The sequence below is a fragment of the Pimephales promelas genome, chromosome 22 (assembly GCF_988280905.1).
Source record: "Pimephales promelas chromosome 22, fPimPro1.hap1.1, whole genome shotgun sequence".
Classification (NCBI taxonomy): Eukaryota; Metazoa; Chordata; class Actinopteri; order Cypriniformes; family Leuciscidae; genus Pimephales; species Pimephales promelas.
This window is the reverse complement of record NC_142790.1, coordinates 20144832-20163077: the sequence shown is the minus strand read 5'-3', so window position 1 is coordinate 20163077 and position 18246 is coordinate 20144832. Positions and strand designations below refer to the sequence as shown.

General features: G+C 37.7%; 1 protein-coding gene across 5 annotated transcripts in view; it reads left to right on the top strand.

Moving 5' to 3' along the window:
- Positions 1–18246, top strand: part of ctnnd2a (catenin delta 2a) — a 276192-nt gene that overhangs the window by 183410 nt on the left and 74536 nt on the right. For all 5 annotated transcript variants that reach the window (XM_089125770.1, XM_089125769.1, XM_089125768.1 and 2 more), the window contains one exon: positions 12910–13042. In XM_089125770.1, coding sequence (XP_088981896.1) covers positions 12910–13042 — 133 coding nt within the window. The remainder of the gene's footprint in view (positions 1–12909; positions 13043–18246) is intronic.

Sequence of the window (18246 nt, the reverse complement as noted above, 5' to 3'; positions counted from 1 at the left end):
CATCGTAAGACTTTATTTATTTTTATTTTTTTAATTTATTTTTTATTGAAGTTGCAAGACATAAAATACACTTTTGGTTATATTATACAACATATTTGTCCTTGTCCTACATCATGATTTTTTCCCCAAAACGAAACAGAAAATCAATAATAAAAAATAAGTAAATAAATAAATAATAAAAAATTAAAAAAAAAAAAAAAACATGGTAGCAAGAACAAAAACAGGGGAGCGCCTCAGGTATTATGAATCAGATAAAGTCTGATCTTATTGTTTGAATAAATTTCAAGAATCCATTCCACAACCTCTTGAATTTATCCAGTTCAAGTCTACAAGTGGAGGTCAGTTTCGTAAGACTTTATTTATGACAATATTTACAGATTACAGTTTAGATACAGTTTATTACCTGTCTTGCTAGTCTTTGTCCTAACATGAAAATAAAAAATGACGAAATCTGGAACAAAAAAGTAGATTAACATAACATTAAAAATATGTCTTAATACTCAAGAGTATTAAAAAATTCTAAATGTATGAAGAAAATCATTGAGCAAATACAGGCTACTTAGGACCTGATGAAAAGTAGTCATTATTCCTAGTAGGAAATCTGAGTCTTTTGTTAAGTTAGTAGCATTTTTACTTTTAATTGTTGTTACTTTTGTTGGTAAAAGCGTGGTCTAAATCATCTCCTTTTTTGTGCCGAACAATAAGCATCCCTTTTCATCTGGTTCCTCCTCATCTCCATCACTTCCAGACCTCAGACTGCACATTAGATACAGCTCACAAGTACAGCACGCGTCTGTCATATATCATACATCAAATAGCGGTTAGTCAGTCACAGGGAATGAAAACTACACTGGACGCAGCTCAAGCTAAAAGTAAGGGCATGGATTCCCAAAGGCTGAGATATCGCATTCACTGAGCCTTTGGACTGATGTCTGTTCTTTCTCTTTTCTTCCTGTAGGCATTCGGTTGTCAAATTATTTAGGCCAAACTCAACTAGTCAAAACTCCATCTGGGCCGCTGAGCATTGTGTCATTAACACTCAGGCAGACGTTTTGATCCATTTATCAGTTCCCCTTTTGTATAGTCTTTTAAAGTCTTTTTCCTTGGTTCATCACAATAATGAAATTGCCACATTTACCATTGGACACAAATCGTAAATTTGTAATCAGAAAGTTTTATGTAACCTATTTGTAATCCTAACCACAAAGCTTTTGACTTTTAACCGTTTATCTGATGGTTTTTAAGTGCTTGTCTAAGTTTGTTTGTTTGCTATGGCCTTTACTTCCTCTGCCTGTCTCTGAAAATAGATGGATCTCTAAATGGATCAAGGCAGTAAAAATGTAATATGGTGTTTTTTGCAGAGTCCCCAGAAGCATTACCTCTTTACTGTCCACTTTACTGAATAGCAGATCAAAAAGAGCCTGCTGTTGAAAGAGCATTACTCACTGATGTACAGGAAAGAACTTTGGGTATTCCCTGTTTGGCCATGCTTTTTTTCAGTATAGTTTTTTTTTCCCCCCTTCATTTTGTTTGTTGGAGTCTATATTGGGATTAATGATAATATAATGGAGGGGGGGGGGGTGTCATTATATTGGGGATTGGTATGAAATTGCTTATTAGTGATTTGTATGCATCTCTATTGGTCAATATTACGCATTTATTAAGCTTTGCTAAACAATTCACAGTCGCATTCTACGATAAAACTAACACAGTCTCATCCCAAAAAGTCATATAACTGACGTTTTGGGACGTATTTTGACCATACGTCAATATCAGCCTTTTTAGGGCCCCCTTAAACGTCGGTAGATGGCGATCCCGGGCCGTCATACAACTGACGCTTTACCTTTAACGTCAGTTAGGTGACGGGTTAGGTTTAGGGTTAGGTTTAGGTATGGGGTAGAGTTAGGATCCCATAACCTCATCTACCGACGTTTAAGGGGGCCCTAAAAAGGCGAATATTGACGTATGGTCAAAAGACGTCCCAAAACGTCAGTTATATGACGTCTTGGGGTGAGACCGGGTTGATAAAACAGTGCAAGGTTAAAGTTGCACTAACCCATTTCAAACTGATTAGTGTAAAACAAGTCCTTTACTGAGGGGTTTAAACTAAAGAGACATGCTTAACCAAGGGTTAAGCATAGTGTGCAAAGCTCTCATGTTGATTTAGAAAGTTTTGCAGGCTGATCTTGTTGGACATCAGGAAAAACTTTTGAAGAATGTTTAAACCTTGGTTTATCTTTGTTTGAAGAGGTTGAATCATGAATTAAACATCTTTCCATCCCTCTCTTACTCACACGTTCTCTGTGTTTGTCATCCACCTTTTGTCTCAGTGTTTATTCAAAGCAAACAGAGTAAAAAAATCCACACACACAGCACATGCATTGATGGATCACTTACTTTGAGAGGCAGCATTCATCTTTTTCTTTCACACTTTCCCCAGCATTGAGTTTCTGGAAGCATCTCTGTCCGTGGAACAATTATTCATTGGGTAGGGTCGATCTCAGCACAGCTGTGGAAACATTTTCACTGAAAATTGCAATGGCCATAAAGGGTTTTGCTTTAAATTCCTGTCCAATTCCACCATTAAGAGCTATAATCTGTGTTTTTATCACAAGGGGGAGTTTGTCGTTTCTTCTCTCATGTTATGTTACAGTGAACTAGCATATTCATTCTGGTTTGTACTATGGCAGCACAACTGAAGACTGCGTTTTGCATGATAAGAAAGGTAGAGAGAGAGAGAGAGTTGTAGCTGACAGCCTCACCATACCTGTCAACACTCCTGTTTTTCTCGGGTTTCTCGCGTTTTTTAGCCCTAGCCCTGTTTGTTATTTCTCACGAGAAACTCCCGTAATTTGCATGGCCCAAACTCCTTTATTAATAATCAGACCAATATGTTTGTCTAATGTTGACCAGTTGCCAGATCTTGTATTAAATGCATTATATTCACAGAATCCACACACCATATACAATCTCAAGCCATTTGTCATCTCAACCTAAGCTCAACTTGAATTGTGAGATATAAACAGAATTGTGAGATATCTCTTCCATATACGTGCGCTGTTGTGGAACCATGGAGTCAGATCCAAACTTGCTGAAACACAAAGCACATGTATATACATAGGAAAGACCCGAAATAGTATCATAGGACATTAAGTCTTTTTCATCTAATTGTGATGCTGGTCCCATGGGAGCCGTTCATGTTGTAATAGAGATTTATTGAATGGGATTATTTTCAGCTCTGCTTACCTTTGGATGCATGCTGGGACAAATAGATGGGATCTCAGATTTAAGCCACCTTCAGATCTCGCAGAAGCCACAAAATCCATTCACACGGACCGTTTTTAGCAAGGATCCATTGTGGAAATGGTCATTTAGACTATCTGATCTCTTGTTAAGAACTTAAGGTGTTCCATAAGATATGTTTAGAGGAAAGTGTTTGTACTGTATATATTTAGGCATGGATTAATGGTCATCTGACACGTGGTGATATTGGCAAAGCAGGGTGGCAAATTGTATGTGTATGTATTATGTGTTGTATGTAATAAAAAATAATTTAGAATAATATTTAGAATTTGTGGGTATCTGGACTCATGTGTCAGTTGGGACTCATTCAAATCTACAGTTGAAGAGCTTTTAACCTTTGACTCGCGGCTAGTAATTCACCAGCGAGCGCCAGGAGGTCTGTTCCTAATGGAGTTCATTGACACTTTCATAGCGAACTGAGTTAAAACAAAGCCTTCCCCATTTCCGGCAAGAAGGAACGTTGTGTACAACACACACACACAGTCGGGGATCAGGCCTAAGAGAGATTGCTATCTCCTCAGAGCCAGGCCAGGCGGCCAGAAAAGCTCACTCTAGAAACACACACACATAAACAGACATTCCTTCATTGAAATCTGTAACTTGACTAATTCTGAAAAGAATACGATATATTCCTGCATACCCAGGTGTTTTATTGTAATTTTAGTATAATCATGACAAACTCTGGATGCCTATATTCATTGACCTTGCCTTCCTTTCTTGTTTGCACGCCTCGCTTGGTATCATTGGAATCCTTGCGGCTTCCTCCATTTAAAAAATCATCTTAGGTTAGGATACAATGTATTAAATGATGCGCGTCATGATTCTGACCCCCCTTGTCATAAAACATGCAAATAAAGAGCCTTGACAAGACAAAGAAAACTGAGTCTCATTGGTTGGTTCCTCCCAATGGAGGTGTGAACTCTTTCCTTTTAAAAGTCAGGATCTCATGTTTGCAAACTCTCTTCTTCATTTCTTCCTTTGTGATCTTTTTGTTTGTTTGTTTAAGTTTTGTTTTTCCTTTCATTTTCCTAGTCAAGTAAATGAACTAGCCTGAATTGTTTCTTTGGTAATATACTGTACGTCAAAGACCTTTAAATCTTCTTTAAAACCACGCGCTCCGGACCATCTGCAGACCAAGTGACGCTCCGACGGCACACACACACAACATGAGGCTGCTCACCTACGCAACTGTGTTCAGCAACATAAGAGAACCATATATACAAGTATATTCGTTTATCGAGCTTTCAGAGCATTAAGATTGTGTTTTTTCGTTTTGTCTCTCAAAGGTTTTAAGGTCTGTACTTTGCCACTGATCCTTCCAGATTCTCTCTCTCTCTCTCTCTCTCTCTCTCTCTCTCTCTCTCTTAATAAATATATAAATCTTAAAAATAATTTTATAATTTTTAGGTGATTCCCCGTTATGTTTCATGATTAGTTATTAAGATTATATTCCTGGTTTCTGAGCAAATAGGAATATCCCGAGTTCCCTACACTTATGTAATTTTAAAGGATACTTTGATATAAAAATAGTCACAAATATTTAAAATAATTTCTATAATAATTGTAACAGAATTTCGTTAAACAAGCTTTCAAAAAGGAACTTTATAAATATGAATGATTAGCAAATAAGTGGTAGAGGCGTATCCCATCATTTGTGAATGTGTCCATGCATATGTTACATTAATTAGTTGAACCTGTCCTGTACAACCTATTCAGATATCAACTCCCACGCTCATCAGTGTAAATCCATTTTTAATTGGATACTCTCAGTAATGAGCACTGTCACTGGGCGAACGACATCCACTCATCACCTCTGTACTATATGTGTTTTCACTTAATGTTTTCCCTGTATAAATAGCCTTTGCTTCATATCTACTGACCGCCCACAGCATGGTGCACACATTCCTGTCCCTCTTTCCTTTCTTCTTTAATTGACATGTACCTGACCTTAGAGCCTCTGAGGGAAGAGTACCAAGGACAACTGTCATCTTTCATCAGATGAGTCAGAGAGAATCATACCCGGACGCAACTTTGAGCGTTCAGGATTCCTAACAAACCCATTCACCACGGACGCAATCTTTAGAGATTCAGGAAATGGCGCTCCTCTGTCACTTACTTGTGATATGATCATTTTCATCAGTATTGTGGAGCTGCGCCTGATGGAGTAGATCTGACGCTCCAAAGACCCCAGAGATCGTCCATCCCAGGCTTTCAGAAACATTCATTTAATGTTCCATGCCAGATGCAACCTGACCTCTAGATGTGAATCCTCAGATGTACCTCTCTTTAAAGTTGTCCTGTCGACGCGATAGAGGCACATATGTATCCACTGCTCTGCCATGACGTCATTCAGTAATGCAACATCATCTCGACACAATCTGCTTAGTTCATCAAGGTAATGAACAGGCACACACTTTTCATATTTTCTGCTGTACTTAAGAGAAAAAACTTGCAGAATGTGGTTGGAATTTTTAATTTATTTGAATTTGGAAATATGCATTCAACATCAGGCAAAAATGTGGACACCCTTGACTGATTTTAGAGAGATTTTTATTTAAAAGTTTACGATAAAATAACTAAGGATGTAGAATAATGTAAATAAAAATATATACAGTATATACTATCATTCAAAAGTTTGGGATTAGTAAGATTTTATTTTATTCATACATTGATAATGATAAGAAATGTTTCCTAACACCAAATCGGCATATTAGAATGATTTCTTTTTAAGTTTAAGAGTTTTAATTCCCATTCCCATATTCCCATACCTCCATTTTTTGTAATTTCATACCTTCTCTGGCTTTACTGTTATTCTGAATTGTGGAAAATGATAGTAATAAAGAAAGACTTTTACTATATATATAACACATTGATTTGAAAAAATGATCAAATACCCCTGAATATTCAATGTGTAAACATGCAAGGAAGGTTGAGTTGATGTTTGGGAATCATAGGTATTGGAATGATGGAATTCGTCGGTAGGAGGCCTAGTAATGAGCACCGCCAGCTCTGAATTGCCGAACTTGCACCTCCACTACAACTATCTCGCCTTTTAAATCATGACTTCTCTAGATGTGTTAGACAAACTCTGGATGTTTATATTCATTAACCTCACTTTCATTTCATTTCCGAACTTGCACCTCCACTTCAACTATCTCGCCTTTTAAAGCAAACCAAGGACTCATTGTGCGGTGTGTCATCTCCTTTTGATGTGATGTCACATTAGTAATAATTGTGTGACAAAGGATAACAACTTCTTGACGGGCCTTCGTTCCGCTCGCCTTTGCGCAGCCTAATTATTTCAGGTTTGATGATGTGAAGTGGAGTTCAGACCTGTTCTGTCAACGTATTTGTTACCGGTTACAGTCGAGTGAGCAAAGACACACAGGTCTTTAGAGACTACAACTTCAGCTTCCATCAGCAGTCATCCAGGCAGGGATTCATTAAAGTCACGTCACCTGGGTAACAGCTCTTAGTATGCAACGTGGCATAGCACCTTGCTTAATTAAATTACTGACTAGAAGTTTGACTCTTTAATTGTGTCACTATATTCCTGATTAGAATAGGAAAATTGTTGGGGCCTTCTAGGTTAAATCAAGATCATGGCTTGATGAACTTGACACAGTTTTGCCACCAAGAAGCAGGAATGCTGATGAAGATTTGTTTTATTCATTTTGAAGTAGCTGGTGAGGTCAGTATAATTATTATAGTGACGTAAACTGTTGACTAAATAAATGGTGATTATTCTGAAGAATATGGAAATTTTATTGACACTTAATAGCTTTATTGAGGTGAATGTAACTTAAAAGGGACATTTAACCCAAAAATTAAAATTCTGTCATTAATTACTCACACTCATGTAGTCATTAGCCTCTCGTTCATCTTTAGAACACAAATTAAAATCTTTTTTTACGAAATCTGAAAGCTTTCTGTCCCTCTATTCACATCTACCTCATTGGTTCCTGCAGAAGCTCAAAAACGCTGCGTTACACAAGGATGAACCTCATTGGTTCTTGCAGAAGCTCAAACAAGCTGCGTAACACGTGAATGAACCTCATTGGTTTCTCGCACGTCAAGCGAACATGCTTGAGCTTCTGTTTACCACAACTGATGTGTGAGTTGATAAATGTTTATATAAAATTCATTATGTTTGTCATAAAGCGATTATGTCTCTTCACTCAAATGTTAGACTAAACCGCTCAATACATGGATTAGTTGTGTGATCTTGAACTTTTTGAAGCGTCAAAGTGTCAGTTGTGTTGCTGTCTCTGGAGGGACAGAAAGCTCTCAGATTTCATCAAAAAGATGAACATTTGTGTTCCATTTCGGTAAGTTGTAATGCATTTTTCAACATACCTTCTGATGTTCACCCATGTTTATTTCTTACTGTAACTAGTAAAGGGGAGATAAAACATGCGCTTGAACTGAGGTGGCTACAGTGATCTGGCTCGCCATATTAAAGAGCGTCAAAACAACGTTTATTGTTTGAATTTCATAATAAAATCGGCAGAATTTTAAAGTTGAGACTTTGCTTGGAGTAAAAAGAACAAATTACTTAAAAGTAACACGTTTTTTTCATGTATCAACAGAAAACAGCACTGCCAATAAGATTTTTGATTTAAGAAACCATATCATGGTAATTAATATTGTCAATCCAGAGCTGTCCACACAACTGACTTGTTTAACTGTTGTAGCTTATCCATGCTGTGCACATGAAATGGACTCTCAACAGTCCAAACATGCCATTCGGAGAAGTGCTGAATTCATTTTGTTCACTGATTTTGGCCGTTTCAGCCAGAAACCAAAAATAACTGCTTCGGCCAGAAATTTCAGGTAGCCTAAATTTGGGAGCATCCCTTATATACAGCCCGCATAACCTTCTGTCTTTCTCTGAGAGCTGTAAATATGTCAAATCCATGTATTAGCAACCTTTTTTTTCAGCACCATTAACCAGCATGACCGTTTCTCTCACTCTTGTACCATCCTTTCTGTGGTGCCACTGTGATGGAGTCTGGTGGCTCTCTAAGGAACTCTGCCCTGTTAATTGCCTCATTTAAAATCAAATTCCACCCCTCACTCTTGAGAATAAATTTGATCATTACCCAGGAGATTTTTTTTTCCTATTTCAGAGGGCATCAATGGATCACCATTTCGTTTCTTTATCTTCCTCAAGCTTATCAATAAATCAGGCCTGGAATGTAGAAATGTGGAACGTAGCTGGACTCTTACCTTATTAAAATCTCATTGAAGGAGACTTAAGTGTGTCTCAGCAATGATGCTTGATAGTTTAGTATGGTGTTCTGCTGCTATACAACTATAGCCAATTCACTACTGTATTGTAATTTAAATAGTATGCATGTTCAAAAATTGTATGTGTACACATGAATCGATGGTGGTTTTGATTATATATAGATTTGACAAGACAGCTAAAAAGTTTGTACTTTAGAATTTAGCAGCTGTTGGGGTATATCAGTACAATTGCTTTTAAAACAGGTTCAAATTGAAAACAGGTATTTTATCTGTAATAAAATTTCAGAGTTTTACCAATTTTGTACAGTATCATTTAATGAAATTTGATGTAGATTTACTGAACATAAGTCTTCTTTCAAAAACATTTCAAACTTTTGAACAGTAGTGTATCTAAAATTGTGTTCTGTAAATGTTTCCATCATATATTATGTGCATATATTCCTACAGTATATCCACCTCAAGTGAGCATTTTTGAAATTTTCACATTATTCACATCTTCGGGTTTCCATCCAGCATTTTTATAAGGTCTAAAGTGATATGGATGGAAACCCAGCTATTTTTACCTTTGGATCACACTCACAAATAAATGCAGTACTCACACATTCATTTGCACATGCACAGACACAAATCTATTGAAGAGGTTCATATAAACCTGTAGGACACAGTGGATTGGAAAAGTGAAATCGTGAATGTCATGGTCTGCGAGGGTGAAATTAGAGTAGAGCAGTGCATGACTTGTGTAGTGTAGGTGGAAATCGCCTCACTACCCTGAACTAGAGTCTCTTTCCGACACCGCAAACACAAGTATGAATGTTTACGCTTTATCCCCTCCTCCAAATTCGTCCGTATGACCAATGTAACCCTTTGAATTCTCGCAGCAGACTTCATTATGTTTCATTTAATGTCTCTGTGCCAGTTATTTACTGCTCCTTTGCCTTTTGGGGCTGTAGTTGTAAGACAATCTGTCGGGGTATTGATTGAAGTGGGATAAATCAGCTTTGTCAATGAACTCTGAGACTGACCGCAAAACTGCCATGGGATTAAATTGGCTTTATTCACTATGGCAGCTTTAAGTACTTGTATTAATGGCTTTAAATGCATGATGATGTTGCCGGGTGCCTGTTATTTTACTAAATGGCCATTAAAGGAATCACAGGGACAGTTTCACTTTACAGCACCTCTCGATTACACGACCATGGTGATTATGTCTGAAAGTCCATTATTAACATCTGCTAAAAATAATCCTCTGGCCAGGAAAGGCCGCAGGCCGTTGGACGGGGGCCATGGCAACACCTGTCTGCTCGCATTAGCCACTGCCCATTGCCTTGCCAGTGGTCGTCTTGGGTGGACCCATCATTCCCCGGATTTGCTGGGTGGAGGAGGCATTGTGCTATCCTGAAGTCCAGCAGCTGTGAGCTGGAACTGCGATGTAGCGATACCGATTGTTTAAACAGACAAAGAGAGGAAAGATGTTTACACAGCATTACTTTTGCAGGCTTCTCGTGCTTTCTCTCACTCTGTCACGTTCATTTATTTGTGCATGCGAGCTTATGAATTTGTGGTTTTCTCAATCTCTGGACTGTTGCATGTGTTGCAGTCTGATTGGGTGATATTTATTGTTTAATATAAAGTGATGAGCAGGAAGTTTGTATGTGTAATTTCGTAAGTGCACCCCAGGTAAAAGGTCTGATTTGTTAAAGTCAGAGTAGTTTTTAGTTGATATAGAGGAACAATACCCAAATATTTCATGTCCCTGTTCTTTGAGTGGAAACTGACTCTTGAATTTCAACACCTCAAAATTTTGTTATGTATGCAAATGCTGAATCTGTATGGATAATTGTGATGTAAATTGATTTGAAAATCTGGAAGATGTAGCCATGGTGACTGTTCTGCGTGTGTGTGTGTGTGTGTTGTCTGCACATGATCATGCCTCTATGATCGTGTATTGGATTGCGTTGCACTACTTCTGATCTTTCCTCTCTGTTAAACGCACCGAAATGCACATACACACATATAAAACTTCTTTCTTCTGCCCCAATTCTGTCATGCTGCCTGTGAAGTTTCTGCACATCGATGGGGGAAAAGAAAAAGAAACTGTTCAGATGGTGTCACTGTCAACTGGCCCTATTTTACAGTGTTTAGCACAGCGCCTCTGAAGCCTGGCGCATACGCACACGCCTGGCGTTTCATTTGAACCGAGAGTCCCTGCTAAGTTTTAATTAATCAAAAAGCACAATGCTTATCTTATCAGCTGATCGTTTTCATTTTGATTACGGGCTGGCGAGTCAGAAAAGACAGATCCTCAGGAGGAACGGGCCCCTAACTGCAGGCAGGCTGATGCTTATCGCTGTTTGCAGAGCCAGGAGAGACCATCCGCCTTCAAGCACTCCTGGCCCTCAGGTTAAGGGCTTCAGACACACCAGCAACCCTCCGCATCCCTCCTGAACCTCTTCTTATCTCTATCAAATCCAATCTCACTCAGATAAAAAGGCATTTGTTTGAGGCCTTTATTTATCAAAGGCTGCCACGCTCTGTGATGGAAAATATTTAGCTTTAATTCTTCACAAAAACAAAGAATTGGCCATGGCAGGTGTGCTTTTGTTTGTGTTGCCTTGGTACTAGTGAAAGACTTTTACACCTTTTGAGAAAAATGGTATTACTGTCTAAAACTGAAGGTCTTGTCTGTGGTTGCCAGGTCATTGATATGTGGCTGTGTTTGGTGCATGCTAATTTGTCCAACCAAGTCTTTATTTTTATCATAAGTCAGGTATTTTGTATACGGAGTGTCTATTTACACTATAAAGTCTGCCTTGTTGGCAGAGGCTATTTACATTAACTCCGCCTACTGACATCTGGATTCGACCCGAGTTCGATTCCTCCTTTTGCCGAACTCGCTCTACTCCCTTTTCCCATCACATATCAGATCAGAAAGGCATTTATTTTCAATGTAAGTTAAAGGGATACTCCACTTTTTTTGGAAATAGGCTCATTTTACCACTCCCCCAGAGTTAAATAGTTGAGTTTTACCATTTTTGAATCCATTCTAAATGGATATTATTCTAAATATCAGAAAATCGGCTGAATGGATTCGAAAATGGTAAAACTCAACTGTATAACTCTGGGGGAGTGGTAAAATGAGCCTATTTCCAAAAAAAGTGGAGTATCCCTTAAAGTGTTTATCCATTAAGGGTTGGGTGTATGGAAGGCTTTATTGTCCCAAGTTGGCATCTATTTAACAATTTGAATAAATATAATAATTTATACTCTGTTGTTATTGCATACTGTTTAATGTGCAACACTGAGGTGCAAATAGTATTTGCCACTATTTATAAGTATAAAGGGCATCTAACTACTACACTAGCAAAGAAAATCCTGCTATTTTTACATAGTCTTAATAGAATCGATCACCATTTTCACTTAATGTAAGTGTAAATAGCATCTATTGTGTCGCTACCTTTTGTATACTGTTCTTGTGTATTTTGTATATGAAGAGTTCAGATGCAAAAGCCTCTATGCAATTTGAAATTTTCTTCTAAAATGACCATTTTTATCAAGCTTGTATATTTAAGTTCAGTGATTTCACTTAAATGACAATTAATAGGTAATCTTCATTGCCATTTAAGTGAAATTACTGAACTTAAATATACAAGCTTGATAAAAATGATCATTTTTAGAAGAAAATTTCAAATGGCACTTAGTGGCTTTTGCATCTGAACTCTTGATATTCACTCCTGCCTGACAAAGATTGCAAAGACAACCAAGAAGTGGCTTGAGAATAAGTCGAGATTTGAACCCTAGAGTGAATATTTGGTCTCACGTTAAACTCAAACAAACCGGGAGACATATTTCATGTACTCGTAACTCTTTGAAGCCATTAACATTGAGTCAAAAAAAAAATGCACTGAACTTGAAAAAAGAATTAAAAATTGTTTTGGTGCTTTATGATATTGGCTGCTATGGCGTAAGAGAAGAATTACTGCAGCACGGTTCTGAAGATCATATAAAAACCCTCAAGAGCACAACCAATCTTTCTGTCAAACTTCCTCGACATCAGTGGAAATGATAAAATCTAGTAGTTCTCACCCAGAGAAACACTCTCACACACAGGCATTCACAATTGTAAACTCCTACTACCTCTCAGAGCCCAATGTTTCAGCGCAATAACACAATAATGGAAAACATTTTCCCTGGAACAGTTTCTGGAAAGACATTTATTTCACTTTAACCTCCGCGTGTAAGAGATGCTCACGGTAATGTCGCAAGTCTGGCAGCCGACAACATACAAGTCCTACTTCACCACCTACTGTACAACAGAAGTGTGAAACTCACTTTCCCACTCTCTTTTTTTCCCCGTAGGGAGTTCGGTTGGCGAGATCCCGAGTTACCTGAAGTCATTCAGATGTTGCAGCACCAGTTTCCATCAGTTCAATCCAATGCAGCGGCATATTTGCAACACCTATGTTTTGGAGACAACAAGATTAAAGCTGAGGTAAATATAACTTTATATCACTGGTCTAAGCTCTAATGATCTGTATCTGCTTACCAAGACACAATTGTAGGTGATGAAGTGTTTTCTATCTGCAGTGGGATATTAACAGTGTACATTATCTTGGGAAAACGCTTTTGTAATACCTAATGAAAGATTTTTATTGACAGGTTTTGTTGCATGAAATTCATTGTTTTACATTCTGTATCGTTGACAAATAATTCACCCCTTTATTGAGATCTGATGCCAGGTCTCTTATGGTAGATCCCCCAGCAGTAAGTTTTCTGAATTATAAAGAGGGTCTTGGATTGTACCAGTAATTAAGCACTAATAGCACAGCCAAACAATGCTGGGAGAGCTGCGTATTGACAGCCCTTCTCTACACAGCAGCTCCATAATTGTATCCCAGAGGCTTAAGAGAGGCTTGGAGGACGAGGAAATTAAATTTGGAGAATAAATCTGTGGAAACAAAACAGCAACCGAGGGAGAGACGAGCTAGCCGACAAACTTTTAAATGATATTTAATGGAAAAAAAAAACAGTGAGACCCAAATTAGTTTATCTAGCGATGAGCTCCACTCCAAACCAACATTTTTCCTTCATCTGAAAAATGTCTTCTTTATTAAGAAAAGACATTGAATGAATCCCTCTGCTTTCTTTGATCTGCCCGTTCATCAATTTCACCATACACCAAAGTGAACTTGTTTCATGTTGTTCTCATAAAGTATTTGGAGCAATGTTCAATCTTGATTGATTAGATTTGGTCCTATAATATTCAGCTTCTATGTGGTGTGCTATTGTTTTCTTGGAAATAAACTCAACTGGTTTTCTGTTTTTACGACAGATTGTAATGTGTTTTAAAATGCGGCACTTACCAATTATCCTCCCAAATTTGCAATTGCAATGATTTATCAGTCGTTTGTCAATAAAAGGGAAGTTTTAAGATCTCCAACCAAATAAAAGCTGTATAGTTTGATGTTTGAAATTAAGATGACATGAAACACCGCAGTAGTATTATTGTCACAGTAATATATATCTTTGATTTCATTTTATCATTTAAATGATGATTAAATAAAAATATAATAACATCCTGATTGAAGACACAACCTGTCCATGTTGGCATCTGCCTAATTTAGTAATGAATTTACATAAAAATATTGTAGAATTTGATTAGATGCATATCCATTGACTGAACTAGAATGCTGGCAGTGAACTAAGATGTTTCTCATTTTCTTCTTTTCTCATTGATGTTTCTCACTCTATTTGTTTTGTATTTTATTATGTATTCAGCATTCATTTCTTCCCTGCAGTTCATGACCCAATCAGAACCACTGCAGCCCACTTTTGGGTAATGAACCACTGATCGGTTTCATCCCACAGTCATCCTATCAGAGGTCTCTAAAAAGGTCAAACATTCATTGCTCATGGACTTAACACATCCAATACATTATGCAACTCATGGTATTATGCAACAAGCATGCGTTGGTGCGATACATTTTCACACTTCAGAGGTTTTCTACAATGGGATTAAAGTCTCAGTCTCAGTTAGGTGCAGTTTAGTTTGACCCTGATATCTGCTTCAGTAAAGGTCCAAATCCTGTCATATTTTTTTCTAATTCAATCCGGAGTGGACATCCAGATTCACTTCTGCATTAGGCTGTGTCAGTCTTTCCATCTGAAATGACATCACAAGGACAGCATAAAGGATGACTATGGATGAATTATGGATTAAAGGAGTTGTTCACTTTTGAAAAAAGCGCTTTTTGCTTACTCACCCCCATCCCTGCTGAAAAATCCAGCTAAAACCAGCCAAGGCTGGTTGGCTGGTTTTGGCTGGTCTCCCAGCCTGGTTATAGTTGGTTTATCAGGCTGGTTTTAGAGGGGTTTTGAACATTTTTTCAGCTGGTCAGGCTGGTCTTAGCTGGTCAAGTTGGTTTTAGCTGGTCAGGCTGGGAGACCAGCTTGACCAGCTAAGCCAGGCTGGGAGACCAGCTTGACCAGCTAAGTCAGGCTGGGAGACCAGCTTGACCAGCTAAGCCAGGCTGGGTGACCAACTAAAACCAGCTACTTCCAGCTTAAACCAGCTAAGACCAGCCAACCAGCCTAGGCTGGTTTTAGCTGGATTTTTCAGCAGGGATGTCATCCAAGATGTCCATGTCATTCTTTCTTCAGTCGAAAAGAAATTAAGGTTTTTGATGAAAACATTCCAGCATTTTCCATGTAATGCATTTCAGTGGGAACCAAACGGTTCAAGGTCCAAAAGACATTTTCAGTGCAAACTGCAAACTGTTCAAAGGGCTTTAAACGATTCCAGACGATGAATAAGGGTCTTATCAAGTGAAATGATCGCTTATTTAATAAATAAATAACAAAGTTTAAATTTTATAAGCTCAAATGCTCGCCTTGCTTTGTACTGCCATGCACGTTCGTGACTCTTCTGTTTGAACTCATTCATCAAAATGAACAAATCTTTTTCCGAGTCATTTGGTTCATTCAACGAACGAAACGAACAAATTGACTCGGAAAAAGATTTGTTCATTTTGATGAACGAGTTCGTAATCGTACATTACTTCTAGTCAACAGAATAAAGGGCACCATCAAAGTAAAGTCTTACTATACTATAAAATAAAGTGTAAATATACAAGTCAGATTACACAGATTTAGTGTATAATACTATTTAGAGCACTTCCAACAAATGACTCTTATGAGATGGTTCTTTTCAGTGACTCAAACGCATCTGCTTATGTTATATTGACCTTAAAGTGGTTTTATGTTCCACAGAAGAAAGAAAGGCATACAGGTTTGGAATGACATGAGGGTGAGTAAATGATGCCACTAGCCCATAATGATCTTTTTTGGGCTGTTCCCATTGCTGGTTTTTTATTCACCACAGGGTCATTTGTTCAGAAATTGGATTCAGTATGTTTTGAACTGTAGATTCAGTTGCAGTATTTTAAATATTATTGCAGGAAACATTGTTAGAGTGTTTTATTACAGTGTTCTGTCCTCACCAAACTCAATTCGTCATCCGAACATCATTTTCTAAAAAAAAAAAACATCACATTACGGAGGTAAAATGGGTTGTGAATGCCATTTCATATTGATGTTTTTAAAGATGGATGTAATGAACTTTAACCAGACAGGAACTAGTACACACACTGAAGCAGACTGAGAGCGGGCTATCAGATGACAGAGCCGTATCTCCCACAGCAGAGGTGAGGAGAATACTGATTAGCACAGCATTTCAGCCAGACAGACCGAGCTCTGATGTTTATGGTCTTTCTGCTGAACCACTGGCCAAGTGCAAAGGCAGCTCTTTCTTGTCCTCAGCTGGCCACTATTTATAGCAGGTGGCTCCAGAAAAGCTCTGTCTACTTTGCTGCCCACCTCTGGCTAAAGTTCAGCTTTATCAGCCCTTTTGGGGGAGAAAATCGAAACCGTCAATATCCATTTGCACGTGCTCTGTGGAGTCGAGAGCAAGCACTTCCGTCCGGCACATGCCTCTAATTGAATATCTCAGTTTCTCCGCTGCTTCAGGATGATGTTAACACTCAATTCATTTCTTAGCTGCTCCGAGTGCAGAACAAAGCAGTTCACTTCTCAAACAACCCAGATAACAAAAAAAAAAAAACTTTTTTTAAGTAATACTTAAAGGTTAGTTCACTTTAAAAAAAAACTTTTGCTGATAATTTACTCACCCCTATGTCATTCAAGATGTCCATGTCTTTCTTTATTCAGTCGAAAAGAAATTAAGGTTTTTGATGAAAACATTCCAGGATTTTCTCCATATAATGGACTTCAATGGGAACCAAACGGTTCAAGATCCAAATGAGAGTTTCAGTGCAGCTTCAAAGGTCTTTAAACGACACCAGACGATAAATAAGGGTCTTATCTAGCGAAATGATCGGTCATTTCAAAAATAAATTAAAAAGTGTAAGTTTTATAACCAAAAATGTTCGCCTTGCTCTGTTCTGTGACTCCTGTTCAAACTCGTTCATCAAAATGAACAAATCTTTTTTCGAGTCATGACTAGATAAGACCCTTATTCATCGTCTGGTGTCATTAAAAGCCCTTTCAAGCTGCATTGAGACTCTCATTTGGACCTTGAACCGTTTGGTTCCCAATGAAGTCCATTATATGGAGAAAATCCTGGAATGCTTTCATCAAAAACTTTTATTTCTTTTCGACTGAGGAAAGAAAGATGTGGACATCTTGGATGACATTGGGTTGAGTAAATTATCAGCAAAAGTTGTTGTTTTTTTTTAAACGAACTACTCCTTTAATACTAATGCAATTAATGTCTTTAAAAAACTTGGTTTAAAGCACTTAATTCATGACATTTTTTTCTATTTTCCGTGACCTAATCTAAAGTGGGAACTATTTACAGTTGATAAGTTGTCAACAAAGCATAAAAAAATCCATGTCTTACTCTTTACATATGAGCTGATTAAAAATGAATAATTATGTTATTTATAGTAAAATGAATGAAGAACTCACTAATGGAATATAGCCATATAAATATCAACAATGTAGAGAGTACAAAATATTAACTATGAATCAACTATAAACAAATACTTTGCAAAAGTATACTTATTGTAAAGTGTTACCAGTTTTATCCAAATATCAATTCTTCAAATGTTATAGTAATGTTTTGTTCTCTGAACGCGCTGAAACAAGTCGTAATATTTAAAAAAAAATGTTGGATAAACTATGACTTTTCAGAGAAAAAAACATGAACGTTATATAAATGATGTATTTGTCCTAACGTTTTGAGAACATTATTAACAAACATTCTATTAACATTATTGGAAGATTGTTTGTTCATAGCTCCCAGAGAACTTTGCCAGAAGGTTGTCTAAAGTACTAAGAGCGTTCCCTGTTATCTGGGAATGCGGCCGCCATTAGTTCACCCGCACTGCTTGATAGAACATGCCAGAAACATCCCTAGTCTCTGCTTTTATCTTCTGTTGTTTAGTGGCTTCCAAACATCTGTTGCTTCCGAACATCTCGATAATTAATTGCGCTTCCTTTTATATAATGTTTGTGTACCGTCTCACCGCATCTCTTGTGTGCAAATCTCACCACTTGAATGAAAGGAAGGCTTCTGTTTGGTGACGCACATGTCTGTCTGCCGCTCGGGATGTGCTGTGCCTTTGTTTTCCTGTTAGGTGTGGTTTGAATATTCATGCTGTATATGCAGTACAACCC